This window comes from Azolla caroliniana, unplaced genomic scaffold (assembly GCF_043228905.1).
Source record: "Azolla caroliniana isolate FFs.n. ecotype wild unplaced genomic scaffold, voAzoCaro1.0.p SCAF_17, whole genome shotgun sequence".
Classification (NCBI taxonomy): domain Eukaryota; kingdom Viridiplantae; phylum Streptophyta; class Polypodiopsida; order Salviniales; family Salviniaceae; genus Azolla; species Azolla caroliniana.
The window spans coordinates 6,885,901-6,902,440 of NW_028230452.1; the positions used below are offsets into that span (position 1 = coordinate 6,885,901).

The window sequence follows — 16,540 nt, forward strand, 5'->3', positions numbered from 1 at the left end:
CCGGTCACGTGCTACCAAGGGGCTCCAAAAAGTCAAAAAGGAGGAGAGAGTAGGAACAGAATCCCGGGGGGCGGGACGGTGGACTGACGGGGGGGGGGGAGAATGAGCGCACGTGCGAGATTGATGAGGCTGACTGACGGCAGCTCCCCTCGTCAGTTTTCCCGTCGCAGGATGCTATTTTTAGACGTCGATTCAATGGAAAACGACACGTGAAAAACGTAGCAGGGGTGGTACGCTAGCACATAAGAATATATATATATATATATATATAATATAATTAATTAATTAATTAATTAATAATCATCATAGTAGTGTTGAGATTGATTGAATAATGAAAATGAATGAAAAAGAGCTCGGGCAAACTGCTACCTCTCTCTCTCTCTCTCTCTCTCTCTCTCTTTTCTACTCAAATCACTCTTGCGAAATTGGTTTAAGTGGCCTGCCTGCCAAAAGAAGCAAAAGCATTGCTATCTTTAGTAAGGCAAGTAAAGAAAAAACAAAGTGCATATTCCCAAGCTGTCATTTATCACACATACATACATATATTCTATACACATATATATATTTATAGAAATGTGACTGTGTTTCTTTTTCTTGTTCAATGTTTTTTCCACATCTATTTTTGGCTTTTGATTTGATTTCAGCTTTTGTGTCGCGTCCATAAATTGAATACACAGATTGGCCAGTGTCTGGATAAGATTATATATACATATATATACTTATATATAAATTATAATTATGAAGGAAGGGGGAGGGGTAAACAAATGATGGTGCGGCGCGTCTATGAATTGATTATAATTTATAACTATATATATATATATAATTCCATGCTTTGATTGGATCAATATATTACATACTTACTACCTGCCTATATATTTTCTGAGAGGATTTAGAGGGGAAGGGGATCATAGAGACTTGCTTGGGATTGAACCCTCCACCTCCAATCTCCAATCTCCAATCTCCATCCTCTTTTCTTCTAGAACCTCTTCTTCCTCTGTGATTCTCCTCCTTGAGCACTGACAGACATGTCATCCCCTGCTCTCCACCAAACCCAGCAGCGGGCCTGCATGCCAGCCCCTCCTAATTCGTGTGCCATAGCCATGTCGGAGGAAGAGGAAGAGGAAGAAGAAGAAGAAGAACAAGGGGAGCAGAAAGAGCAAGAAGAAGAAGAAGAACAGGAAGAAGAAGAAGAAGAAGACATAATTCATCCTATTACTACTACTACTACTACTACTACCACCACCACCAATTCTAGTATCAATTCTGATGTGGACATGGCCACGAGCGTTGGTGATGACAATGGCATGGCCACAACTGGTGGCGAGAAATCATCGGAGACGAGACCCCCCGAGAATCACGAGCACCACCATCCTCATCCTCATCATCATCTGAATATTAATCGTAACCATCCGGTGAGCCGCGGGAGCATCCCCATCCGTCGGATCGAGAACCCCACGAGCCGGCAGGTGACGTTCTCCAAGCGCCGCAACGGCTTGCTCAAGAAGGCCTACGAGATCTCTGTGCTCTGCGACGCAGACGTTGGTGTCATCATCTTCTCCGCTACAGGCAAATTGTCGGAGTTCTCCAGCTCTAGGTACATATCTAATCAAAAACAGCAACAACAAAAAAAATGTGACATTTCCATTCCCTAAACAAAGCAATTTTCGGTTAGGGCATGAGAGAAATCCTGTGGTGTTAAGGGTTAGTATCCCACTAATTTGGGGGTGCTTATATTAAATGTGCAACCAAATTGCATTACTATATAAAGCAGTAATTTACTTTCTAATTAAGCTCTTAATGTGCAAACACAGACATAGTAGTATTTATTGAATTGGGTTTCTTTAATGTGACATTTTACTCATCCCAAAAGGACACCAATTGGAAGCCACATGAGCTTAGTACTCAAATCTATGTAACTTTAGAAGTAGATCAATGTACTAGGAATTTTGGGTATAATTAATTCTGTACACTTTATCATAAGTCATGTTCTAATAATTCATTCATGAAGCAGATCATTTACTAATGTGCTTCTCACTACTTGACTTAAAAAACCGCTCAGTATTGAATGATCATGTAGTCATTCATCTATGCCTAACAACATTATTATTTCCGGCTGTGTTGTCTCGTTTACTCGTCTAAAATAACAATTATTGTGTAGTGGCTACCATTATATTCTTCTCCTCTTCAGTTTTCTCTTTTGCCTCTCTGAACATGCTACCAACACAATGCATTAAAACTCGTTGCATTACCTCTGATTGAGTAATTATGATACCATTAATATCCTCTGCAATACCACATAATCCAATATCGTAGCATCATCCATGATTGATATGGATGTCGTATTGTCATAATTATGTTAATTGAACCATGCTTTTGTTATGTTAGCATGTCCCATATAATCGAGAGATATCAGGAGTATGCGATGGGAATACCTTCGAAACGATTCCTCCTACAAGATGTCGAGGTAACATATATCTATGTATCGCAATCTCAGAATTAATGCTAAGATACATTAATTTAGATTTCAATATGCAAGTTGCTGTTTATCTCTAAATCTATGCAAGCAAGAATCTTAGCATTGATCGTGCATACATTTATCTGTGCTACAAGTGTGCACGCTAATGAGTCATTGTCATTACTGCTACTAGTATTGGAGGCATGAAGTTCTTCTCCTAACCGAGCAGATACGATATCTAAAGAATCTACAAAGGTATGCTAATTGATTAGTTGCCCCGCCCACCTTAATGAATTTATTTTCTTGTAGTATATGAATCCAAAGAAATTAGAACATGATGAAAAATATGAGTGGACATATTTTGATTCTGGATTGTCCCTTATAATCACACCGTTTTTGTATTGTAGCCATATATTAGGGGAGAATTTGATGTCATTGAGTTTAAGTGAGATTCAAAAGATCGAAACTAAGCTTGACGCGGGGTTGACAAAGATCCGAAATAAAAAGGTGAGAGCATCGTTAATTCAGGCAATGTATGATTTCATATTCTTAATTCCAGCTATGATGACATTAATTTCATCCAATTAAAGATAACCAAGATTCAGCTACCGTGAAATGAACACACACACATTATATATATATATATATATACATATACAGTTATCATAACTACTGCATGTCATGATGGAAGTTATACACTATTTCTGTGTAGATGCATTTACTATGTCAAGAAGCTCGAGAAATGCGTGATAAGGTAAGTATTCTTGATCTTGGTCGCAGTTAATGACCCGTTTTCCGTTGTACAGTGATTAACAATAACTCTGACTTCTATATATTCATATAATCATCAGTTCAATACATGTATATATAATCATCCAGAACCATCCACAATATTATTTGCAACGCATATCTATAGATATAGATGCATATAGTCTATATATTTGTGTCTATATGTATGCATGTATGTATGTATGTTACAATGTTTATGTATATATTCATACTCTGATTTAATTAGTTTCATTGTTGAGGATTGAGGATCAAAACCCTAACGTTAATTTATGTGCGCATCGTTGGGCCGGTATATTATTATTAGGCATTCGTGCTCAAACATGTTGTATTATGTCACATGATCTCATTATCGATCTAATTAGATAGCCTTTAAATATGACTAACATTGACAATTATAATGGCTTTCAATATATTTGAACATGTTGTGTCATATTTATCAGTTAAATGAGTGAGAATTTGGATACTTGGAGCATTTTGATCCATCATTTATTTTGTGTGTGTGTGTGTGTGTGCAATTTCAATACAGGAGACAATGTTGAGGGAGGAAAACCATTTATTGAAACTGAAGGTATATATGGATATTCTCTCTCACCTCTAATTTTGTTTTTTCCTTGAAAGATTTTCTTCAATAGTATTAAAAGCGTCTAAAGACTACGTTATCTCACCTCTAATTTATAAGCATTAATGGCCAATACATATTATATACTACATTACAGGATGAATGATATTAAAAATGTAATCCGAACTGATATACAAGCCAATAATTACTTGGAGAATGATAGATCTGTTGGCTGGAATGATAATACATATATACATACATACATTCACACATACATACATATGTGCATAAATAATGAACATTAGGGTATGTGTTTACAATGGTCGAGGCAGAAGATAGACATATTAATGTGGTTCGTTCGTTGATCAGCTAGAAGAAGTTATCACAAGCTCTGAACTTCAACACGATCCAATACATTTATCGCCTCAATCTGCTTCTTATAACAGTCGCAACGTTAATACTGGGTATGTTTACTTCATAGTTCAAATGTCTTAAATCCATTTTTATATAATGCATTCATTAACAAATTTTGGATTTCTCTAATGGATCCTGCAGTTGCCTTGATCTCTTTCCTCCTTCCACCACAACCCTGGACAATGAAATAGACATGACTCGAATTAAGGGGCGTTGATTAAAGCCATTCGTAATGAATCCTGGTCATCTGCAACTAATCAATCCTTTTTTTGTATATAATTATTCGCACTAATTCCATTAACTTCTACTCACCTAAGCACTAATCACTTAATGATCACCATCATCATTGATAACCTTTGCTTCTTCTTTTTTTCTTGTTGATTCCTAATATTTTTGTGGGTTGCATATTCATTGTCCAAATGTGTCTTGAATGTGCATAATTAATGGATGTTAGTAAAGACAATAACATTTACAGTCTCTCTTTCAGGGTGATGAGTAGCAAAACCCATTGTCCAAATGTGGCTTGAATGTGCATAATTAATGGATGTTGTTAATAAAATCAATAACATTTGTCTCTCTTTAGGTGATGATTGTTCTTTGCTACTAAACTTAGGTTATAGTTGTTTTGTATTGCAAACAAACTAGTCAAGAGCTATCTTAAGATGTTAACTTCCCATATTAGGATGTGGTTTAATAGGGATTGCCATAATAATCAATGTGCTACACAACAAGGAAATTTCTACAATTGGTTTGATCAACACTACTTTTGGTGGTCATATATGGATAAGGATCTGCTAGCTTATTGTGTCTTGATGCATTCATTACCAGATCTTTGACCATGAGATAGGTTGTGGGTTTTCGCCTGATGTATTCAACAACACATCAACATAACACGGTGGTGTAAGTCGTCATTTACCTGTTCGACTAAAATTGGCACATTTTATTCCTACGACAACGAAAGGAATCACTATGCAAGCTGCCAATATAATGTTTAAAATGTATTCCGAGTAGAGTGGTACTTCAAAGTGGCATGATCCTTGTATTTGTCTCCACAGAGGCATTGAAGTATCCATTTCTTAATTAATGCACAAATGATTGCACACACCTATAGCTCATGTATGGGTCACTTCTTTCTTGGTGTGGAGAGCTTCTTGTTCTCATAAGATAATACAAATGCGATGACTTTCTTGAATTGATCAAAAGATTTGTTGCCAAGCAAAACTCCAAACAAGTACCACATCAAAATTATGTTGAGGGAAACAAAGTCATACATATTGATATTCTTTGGTTTTAACAATTCTATTATTGCCTTAATATTTCCAATCTAGAATATTGGTCATAGGCCAAACAAACGTATACCATAATATAATTTTGGAGAACTACCCTTCATAAGATACCAATAGTTAATGCCCAATTTGTTATTCAACAATGATCTATTTAATGTAGAGACCTTGTATGTTTCTTATTTAGCAATTATCAATTTAATTAAGAAAAGTATTATTTCAATTAATTGGTTAAGTCAATATATTTGTGTTAATTTTACTTTAAATTTAGAAACCGTCAAGGATTCCACAATTGCATATAGGAGATGTTACTGCTATTTATGAGTTGAAGTATTGTGTGGTCTTTGTTATGGGGAGTGACATACCCAATCTCTTGATTTAGGCAAATAGTGAGGAAGTCAACCTTTGATTGATGCTCAACAATGATTATTAGAAGTGCAACAATCCAAGGTATGAATCATGTTGGCCCCTTCAGGGGAATTGAAATCAGGCAAAGGCACACCTATGGAACCCTAAAATTATATCTAAACTTCTACACATTTTATTATTGTCTACCAACTCGGATTTACGAATACCTTTGAAGGGTCCAAACTCCATCCTCGATCACTTAATGGGTAGATATTATGTGGCCTATGTATTCAATAACCTCTTCATATTCAATAAGGTTTTGTTGTCATTGATGTACAATGCTTGGTCCTCTAAATTTTGAAACATAGTGCACAAATGAATTACATGTGCATATGATTGCATATGCAAAGGTATGTAACAATGTAAGGGGATTTACAACAATCAGCTTAGTAAATGAGTTATGTATGCACTCTTCTGTGTACGTGTATGTTTTTGCATTCAGTGAATTACATGTGTCGGTACATATATCTATATAGATAGACAAGCATAAACATGTTATTTATTGGAGACTTGTAATGCTTCCTCAATCTAGAAAATAGGTAGCCCTTGACAACATCCGAAACAAATAATTCTCATATCCCAAAGCAAAAGATTTATATTTCTTTTGAGAGCTTAGAAAGTACACCCACAAGGAAAAGTGATATAGAATTGAATGTAGTGCATTATATGTGTATGAAAGCAAAGTGGTCATTCATTGCTACCATGCTCTTACTTGTAATATATTCCATGTTTTTAATTGAAAGGTCTCAAAATTTCCTTGAGTTTTCTCCTTAAAGCATGAAGAATAAAGTTAAGGACCATCATTCTGATAGAAAATGACCTAGTTCTAACTTCCAACCCATAGTGCATGCTTTGGAATCTGGTTGCACATTACACACAATGTATAAGCAAGCTATAAAAAACTAGACTTCCAAAAGAAAAGAGATTCTCATTTCTGAAGTTGAGTACAAAGTAGCATGGGATTAATTATGCATAACTATAAGTTTGCTTGGCTTAGATATGTCTACACACCCGTTAAATAATTGTGTGTGATTCAAACAAAATAGAAATTAGTAATTTGTATATTTTGGTTGATGTCATCTTTTCCTGAAGCAATGTGTTAATGTGTTGACCAATTCCTTATAATATAGGGTGTGCGTTGGTAGAATTTTTTGAACTCGAAATGGCAACAATCATGAAAATATGAGAAATGTAGATAGATATATCCCATAAACAAAAACATGTTACACATGTAGGGAGAAGCAAATCATGATTAACGATCACATGTTGTATCTCTAATGGATTCTACCAATAAAACACATGGGATGGGTCATTTATTGTGGACAAGGATTGAGCAAGGCAAATTTGATGAAATCTATAGCCTTTGGACTTACTTTTTTAGGTGCCTAGTACCTACACATGTGTAATCTAAATATTTGTGTTCACTTCTAAAGTGTGTAAAGTATAGAGAAGGAAATGTTCATGTGGGTAGAATATCTTTTCAAAGGTATATATTTATAAAATAGATATGAGGATTTTATTGTGAAGTAAGAAAGTAATATCCTACATAGTTCAAATCTACAATATGAATCCTGATTTCAGAATAAAGGTTTCCATAGGAATGACAAAACTTTTGACAAGGATATTAGCATAACAAAATGCAAAATCTGATAAAGAACATGGTAGATTACGTGTAACAAAGAACTAATGGCATGTGTCGTTGTGAAGTAAAACCCAAGTGAAGGTGACAAAGCTCTATTAATAATAAAGTTCGTTAACATTCTCACTACTTATTCCTTTAGAAAACTAACTAAAATTTAAGTATGTTAATCCTACACATTAAATAGTGGACAGATCCTAGTGCAAGCTAAGCATAACCTATATATGATTGCACATGATTACACAAACATGTGGTTGTTCTTGCCAAGAGGTGCAATCCTAGTAGGAAAATGGGCCAATGTTTGGACAAGGGAATCCATCCCCCTATTGTGAAGTATACATGAGGAAGAACACATTTAATTAACTACACTTACAAAATTTAGGCTAATTGGGACCATGTTTTATTGGCTATGCATACATACATACATACATATAGGTCCAATTATAGGAGCCAAGAATATTAGTCTTGCGTGAATAGGGATATCATTCTAATTACAATAAGCATGTGCATTATGAATATGTTTATTATATATATATATATATATATATATATAAGGAGACAAAATGAGCTTCTTGAGGGATAGTAATATTAACCATACTTTTCTGTGTGTGAGAGTCGAGACCCAACTATTTAACCCCATAACATATGTCTAAAAGTTTTGAGCATGATAGATTTGGGGTCTAGAAAAGAATATGGACACAAGAAGGGGGTATCATTTTGATGGTTAAATGCATACATATACATAGAAAACCGCCAGAAATGGAGATTGTACCACATTCATAAATGTGTAACAAGATTATTGGATTGGAGAAGAGTACGAGAAAAGGACATCATCATATGACTCTTCATCTTTCAATATGCATTCACTACAACTATTACTTCTACTACCACCACCACCACTACTATCACTAGTAGTACTAGGACTACTATTACTTAATGTAAGGATTTCTTATAAAACAAAACAATAAAAATGCGTTTGAATTGATTGATTGGTCTCCAACATGCGGCACGCTTTTGATTGGTAGTTGTGATGATGTAGTGGGTACCATCCCAATCATGTCTTTATAATTGCTAGTTTATTATGGCACAACTCGTTAAATAGTTTGTTGTTATTAGATATGTATAGATTTGTTGCACAATCAAGTGGTCATTAATAGACCACAAACTCCATATGCATTCATTACATCGTGATTATAATTATACATTACAAATATCACATATCTAGGTAAATGGTTTAAAAGCAATATTCCCATTTAATCTTAATTAGAGTGTTAATTTGGTTTTGGTTAGTAACTTTTTTGAATGTGACAAGGGTATTCTACTATTTTAAGAAAAGGACATTGTGTGGTTATGATTTGATGTTAACAATGTTGGGGGTATGTTTGGAGATTATATTATTATTTTATTCTGAACATGTACATAGTACCTAGCAGGATTGAAGTTATCATGCCATGGTTCACATTGACCACCAATAAAGTTTTCATTATCATTGGGTCCTTGGGGAATGTAATATAGTCATAATCAAATCCTTGAGCGATCAAAGGGTTAAACTTCATCATGTTCGAATAACTTAGGTATTTACACCAACCTAGCCCGAGATCTTGGATTGAAGTCCCAATTTTCTTACCTCTCTATTACACATATCCTCTTAATTTTCTAGATAACACTTTGAAATGTAAGGGTTCATCTCCATTGGACATCCTTATCAACTCAACATTGTCTCTCTTTCATTAAATTCTCATTTTACTATATTACTAACTTATCCTATTGGTAATTAGCTCACGTTAGTGGTTAGTTGTTAGACTACTAACATAGTCTACATTTTGGGTTTGAAACCCAATTTTCTCACTTCTTTATTACACCATACATATCTCTTAATTTAGTAGATGCCAATGTACAATGTAGGGGTTAAATGCATGACCTTCTAGTCTCCATTGGGCAACTTACCAATTGAGCTACATCAAATTAAGAGAACCTAAGTTTGATTCTCGGCATGGGGCGAGGCCTCATCTCATAGATTGCCATTGGTCTCTAGTTTATGGAGTGCTCTTATAAAAGGATAGGTATAAACTAGATCAAATGGAATGTGACAAACATGAGACTAAAGATGATAAGGATGTCAAACTACAATGTAAGCATTCATGACCATGCGAACAATGTCTCATATGGTCAACTACTACACTCACCAAACCTAACACAACTTTTGCAAACTAGATACACAAAACCACAACTCTTATGTACATATGCATGGTCTCTCCTTATCACAAGGAAACTTTAAGAAAATTCATGACCCACATAAAACATTGCAAGCACATTAGAGGAGATTCTCTTGTAATTGTTTTTAGGTCCCATATTAGGTTTTATTTCTAATCTGATGATGGATATGGAAGCCATGCTTGAGATCATGGTATTGGGAAGATCATTCCATATTGCATATTCATCCAACTACAAGAAAACACCAACATATTGCACAATCCATTTAGGCTGATGAAATTGGTGGTGTGCAAAAAGTACGTAACCAACAATACTAGAAAGAAACATGTGGAAGTTATGAAGTGGAAAGAATATTTGCCTCACTTAAAATGCGAAACATGAAACATTGATTTACGGGAAGCGTTACTATCCAAGGTATTGATTGAAACTTGTGACTAGTACTAAAGAGCTCCCAATGAGCAATTCTTGTTTGGCATCCAAGGATTGTTTTACATGAATGAGAACCTATTTTCTTCATGTATTCTTGACCGTCATGGATTGTTACTAAATATATCATTATGTTGCGACGGAATTTAAGCCTTTTTCCTAGAGTAGGCGTTGGAGAATTAGAATATGCTAAAATCTGTATTGAGTTTGCAGTATTTGGATCATGCACACATCCAAGTTATGGGAAAATTCTTGGAAAATGTTTTTCCCAATGAATTATGAAATTGTATTGAAGAATGATTGATCTTCACCATATGGTTCAAATGAGTACATCTAGGTTTTCATTTGAATGTGAATGCAACTTATAATTTGTAGATAGAGACCAAATCCCAACGTGGGCAACACTTTGTTTTTCTTTTGGGTAACTAGTGAGAAGAATGTCAATTGTGCCCACAAGGAAAAAACTCACACACACAAAAAATAGTGCATTATAATTAAGGCAAAAATTGTGGTGAGAAAGCAATGTGGTTATCTAGTGGCATGCGCAGTGATAGCTAGTACAATCACCAGAGGGCGAGTCCTAATTAGATACCCCACTTTCTTCATAAAACATGAAAAGTAAAGTCGGGGATCGTCATTCCTATGGAAAACGAATCCCATCTAGCTCATATCGACATTGATAAGGTTGATAGTACACGCATGCCTTACTTTATCAAAGGACTTCATCATTAGAGAACTAGAGTTATCTAAACTTTGGGACAAAGCGAGGTTGAATACAATTCGTCTCACTTACACAAAACCTTCCATTGTTAATTGTCACCTAGGCATTATGATTGAGGGTATTATTGGTAGGAGTTGAAAACGGTAAACCATTGTTAAAAGGTTTGGCGGCTCGGTTCAATCTTGAGCCTCCTTAACCGTTTTGAGCTTGGTTTGGCAAGGCCCAACTTGAACCGGACCGTTTAGTGCCTGCCAAACAGGTCACTAAATAGGTTTAGGCATAAACGGTTTGGACGAACCGGTTACTAAACCAGTTTAGTGTTAACAGGTTTGAACACGAGACTTGGACTGCGAGAAGCATGGACATTAAGGCCACATGTCTGCCCGTTTTTTTGTCCATGTGCCAAACATGTGGAGGAGCCCATTTCTGTCACGTGCCACAGAGAATCAGAAGCCCTACGGAGAGTTGCGACACGTGCGAAATGCGGCTGACTGACGGGAGCTCCCGTCAAGTGGACGGCCGTTAGTCAATGAGGAACCTTTTTAAGTCCCTTCCATTGAATGGGATGATGGACGATTGCGAGAATTAATGAGCCAGTTAATCAATTAATTAATTAATTAGCCTAGTTGAATTAATTAATTAATTAGCGAGTTGATCTATTAATTAATTTGAGGGTTTAAGTAGTTTGGCGACTGTTCTGTTTCTGACATTAAATGCTCTGTTTTTTTGTTTTTCTTTGTTATTTTTGGCGACTGCCAAGAGAAGACATGTCTATGCCAAGTTTAGTATGTATGTTAATAAAGATTAAAAAGGGGAGGATGATCGAAGGCCCCTCAAAATAAGAGGCAGCAGCAAAACACAAAAATCGAACAAATCACATGCATCTAAGGCTATTGGATAAATAAATAACTAAATTTATATGTATGTATGTATATCTGTAGAATGAATTCTGTGTACATATTCAATCAATGTTTTCAGTGCCATTGCTTCTTTTTTTTTGCTTTTGTGTCGCATCCACTAATTGGCCTCTGGGGATGTATATATTTATATATATATAATGAATTAAACCACTGAATTGAATGGATAATTGAATGAATTATTAGGGTGAGATTTATAGAGTTGATCAAAAGTAATGGTGTACAGACACCATGGAGACAATGACATGGCGATCAGGGGAGGGGTTTGTAATGTGTGAACGTCCATAAATAAATCATAGATCAATACATAATACTGCGAGCATCCCGCTTAGACCCGTCTTTCTCAATTCAATGCTGCAAGAATTTTATGCTGTGCGATGAAGCCGGGATTATTTATCCTTTGTTTTGTGTCTCCATTTGTAATTAAATTAAATTAGTACTCCTAATTAATCAAGAAATTAATTGGAATGTTCACAATAATGATCACATTCGCACATATATCCATATTGATATAATCACTACTCATTAATTTCGATAATACTCACCAACATAGGAATTTACTACTAGCACTTATAATACTATTAATCTCACTACTATATACAAAGGCAAATAATATTTATCATTTTTTTCTTTATAATTAAACTCTTAATGTACAGGCATTATTAAAATTAAATTCTCCTAAACGCATACACACAGACACAATAAGCATTATTACATCATCATTTATTCCATATCATATACATATTAGTCAATTGATTTTTAATGTGACATTTCACACAATCTAATTAAGCCCCATATACGTCCCCTTCAGAAAAAAAGTAATTGGCAAATCATTTTTATATGTTATACCATCAAAGGAATCCTGTTGATTACTAGGATTATCCTGCATAAACTGTACAGAGAAGACTATGGTTGAGGCCAAAAGTAGCCCTTGACACCAAGACAGGCCTATGAGAGAGTCAAATCATATAAACCTAAAAATGGAAGTTCGTAACTGTAATTTCCTTTTAATCATAAGAATACCATCTTCTTGCGGGAGCAAATGAGGGGATTATACCATGTTTTAAATCGTTCGGGAAACAATAATAATGTGGTTGACAAAATGATGAATAAATAAATTTCTTAGTTTGTATGTGGTGTAATTGAACATAACTAGTAGCATTGAAAAGACCAATGTGAATGGAATAGTGAGAACCCTTCAATATACATATAAGCAAGTCATTGACATCATCATCATCATAACATATTGCATAATATAATAGAGTAGTTGCATTGCAATGAAGTCATGAAGTTTTTCTTACCCACGAAGATGATTGACAATGCACCAAGTTATGTGATCAAAATTTTGCCTCTTATGACATGATTACCCACATGATGAGTGACAATCACGTCATGAAGTCAAGAACATAAGAGAATAATTTTTATCGAATGATGTTTGTGGAGTGGATTTATATCATATCATAGATTATGTTAAGACATGAATCATTTACATCAATTTGATGTAGATCTTTGTACTAGTACCCACAACATTTTGATATCTAGATCTTGTGAGATCCCACATCATACCACTTGAACAACAAGAATTGACTTGATGATCATCATTATACATTAATACAGGCTATATATATATATATATGATGTTCCACAACCATTGTCTCACACATTAGTCTGTGTTAAAACAAGAATAGTTGAAAAAGCTCATGACGATGGTCCTCCAACCATTAATGGTGGCATTTTCATTAATTCCTGAACTTGTAAGGCAAAAACATATGGGACTAATCATGAAATATAAAATGGTGAAATCATGCAAATCAAACACCAAATTTTAAAACATTCATAGCAAGCATGGAAAATTGAAACCAAATGATCTCAATTAGAGCCTATCAAACCATGGTCTTTAAGTTTGCGATCATATATTGAAAAGAGAAGAGAAAATAGAGATCAAACTTTAGAACCTTGGGAATTAACTTGAACTTGTCAACAAATATGTGGTATCCTGGCCAAATATGTTACTTGTCTCTCTCCAAATTATATCATTGGGTATTGATGCATCTTTACACGTTTTACGGAACATTGATATTTACCATGAGTCAAACCAGTAAAAAGGAATGGATCCATCAAGTTACTTGATCATTTTAACATCTTAGGAATAATCTACATGAAATTATAATGCATGTATTATACTAGCAAAAGGGTACTTTAGTAACATGAATGATATGAACACAATGTTTCCATGGCTAAAAATGGACGATATTTCCAATTTTGAAATGAGCTCCCACCAAAAATAGGTTTCTTTATGAAAAATAAACTATAATAAAAATGAAGGGGAATACAATTGTTATTTAAAGAGAGAGAAGCTTTCTTTATGTACCCCTACCTTCTCACTACTTTTCATCATATATGGTTTCCTATTGAAGGGGATTGCCATATCATTTGCTAATGATAATGCAAAGCACAATATGGATTTACAATCCATTGAGCTAGTAACCAATTTCTTGTTTATTAGCCTTCATATTAGACCAAAAGCTCCACTACATATAAGACCAGTATGCCACATTCTGCAATGCCACTGACATGTATTCACATTATTTAGTACAATTTTAAGTGTTTGTTGTACCATGCTTACAATGAATTGGCTAATATGTGTAGTTAAGATCAGGGTGGGTGATCATTCAATAGAGTAGACTACCAATTATTTGTGGTATTGTGTCAAATCACAAGTTATAGAGATGGATAAAGTATGCATCTTTAGGTTCCACTCAAATGAGTTCGTAATTAGCTTGGAATCCAACATCTTGAATATGAACAAGGACATGAGGATTTAATGTAGGAAAAGAAAAGATAGAAAGATAGAAAGAAAAGGAGAGAGAGAGAGAGAGAGAAACGCAAAGTTGGGAGATGTTGGAGAAGGACAAACACTAATTTTGATGTATCTTCTTGATACAGTGTCCGTTTCCTTTGTTCTTTAGCTTCTTTCGAAGCCTGCACATAGAGCTTTCTAAAGAGTATTTGCACGTATCATTTGATGGTCTTGGTAGAACATTACGAGTAAAAATTCCATTCGGTTGCATGCATCTCATGATCGCTTGCTTTGATTCCTTCTCCAACACAATTACTTGTAAGTTAGCTCTCTCCTATTTCTTGTCATATGAATGATAGTGCTTTCATGAATATGGATGAGTCTCCAAATTCTTCAAAGGATGCATGCATGGGTGAGTTAGTATCAAGCCCAAGAGGGGATGGTAAAAAGAAAACGATGTATTGAAGATAATAGTAATGACATGTCTTATGCTGATGCAATGCGACAAGATGATAGTCATTGGGAACATTTAAGATGCATGGCAAATATATTAATGGAAGATTGTATAAGGGAGAATGTCAAAGTTGCTGAGGAGTTTGTTGACGATGAAGTGGCTAAGGTAGAAATAGACAATAAGGATTTTTTGGGCTCATTTGTTAATCTTTGTGATAAAGGGGTGATATTGTTTTTCACAGGGAAGATACCTTTCCTTTGGAGGGTCAAATAATGGTTACGTGGGATTTTACAAGCTGATTGTGTTCAGGATGTTTATGCTGGTCCTCGTGGATTTTATGAGGTTGTTTTGGTATCGCAAGAGTATAAAGAGAAATTACTCAATAAATTGCTAGTTTTTTATGAGAAAAGTTTGGTTCACATTGTTCCGTGGAGGCCACTAGTGGAATACCAAGATATATTAAAGCAAGAGTGTCCTGTATGGGTTGAAGTAGAGTGCACATATTCAGTGGTTTGGCCAATATTACGGTTAGCGATGGAAAAGTTGGAAAAGATCTTGGTGCCTCCTAGTGCTAATGCTTAAAATTGATATCAGATGTTTATTCTTTGGAATACTACTATAAAGAGGCCAAGTTGTTTAAAGATTGCATGCTTTGATATGGCGCCTATGTAGTTTTGGCTTAAATGGGGAACATTTGCAGGACATTGTTTCTATTGTGGTGCGTTGGGGCATTTTATGGCTGAGTGTCCTCAAAAAAGAAATAATGTAGTGGAAGTGGTACATGAAGAGCCTACAACTCATGATCAGATTCAAGCTTTAAAAATTTCAGAGCAAACAAAGGAACCACAAATTGTGAATGAGAAGGATGGAAAGACTCTAGAGGATGAAGGACAATGGTCAATAGTTTCTGGAAAGATGAAGAAGTCTAATAAAAATGTTGGGCATAATGTATCTATGGAGAAGGTCACACCGACAAATCCCAAGCGGAATAAATCATGGGCTCGTCAAGAGGACTATCCAAAGAAATTATCTTTTGATAATAAAGGTAATTTGTATGTTCCTCGGAATAAACGGAAATCGGTGCCTCGTTCATATGAGGAGCCATCAGTGTCTGGAGTTTTGCATTCCCATAGTAATTCATATGCAATCTTAGGGGATTTATTTCAGGATATGGCAAAAACATTAGTAGTGAAGGAGAAGGAGATATCTCGAATAAAAGGAAAAAATAAAGTATGAAGATCACCACATGGAATGTGAGGGGATTGTGTTCTAGATTTAGAATGCATGAGGTTTGGAGGATTGTGTTAAGTGAGCAATGGGATGTTTTATGTATACAGTAGAGCATAAAGACCATCATAATGTCGGTTTAATTAGTTATTCTAAGGGTTATACATTATGTTATGCTGGCAAGGTTCATGGGGATTATTCTAGGATTATCATGTTTATAAGAGATAAATTTCA

The 16,540-nt window shown here is 35.0% G+C and overlaps 1 protein-coding gene across 1 annotated transcript; it reads left to right on the forward strand.

Moving 5' to 3' along the window:
* The first annotated feature begins 1,274 nt into the window (after positions 1-1,274).
* Positions 1,275-4,566, forward strand: LOC147853024 (agamous-like MADS-box protein AGL11). The gene is made up of 8 exons (XM_087333257.1): positions 1,275-1,594; positions 2,386-2,464; positions 2,649-2,710; positions 2,863-2,962; positions 3,168-3,209; positions 3,771-3,812; positions 4,173-4,267; positions 4,359-4,566. Exons 1-8 carry the CDS (start codon positions 1,275-1,277, stop codon positions 4,432-4,434), a joined length of 816 nt encoding a protein of 271 aa, XP_087189383.1. The 3' UTR covers positions 4,435-4,566.
* Positions 4,567-16,540: the final 11,974 nt, after the last annotated feature.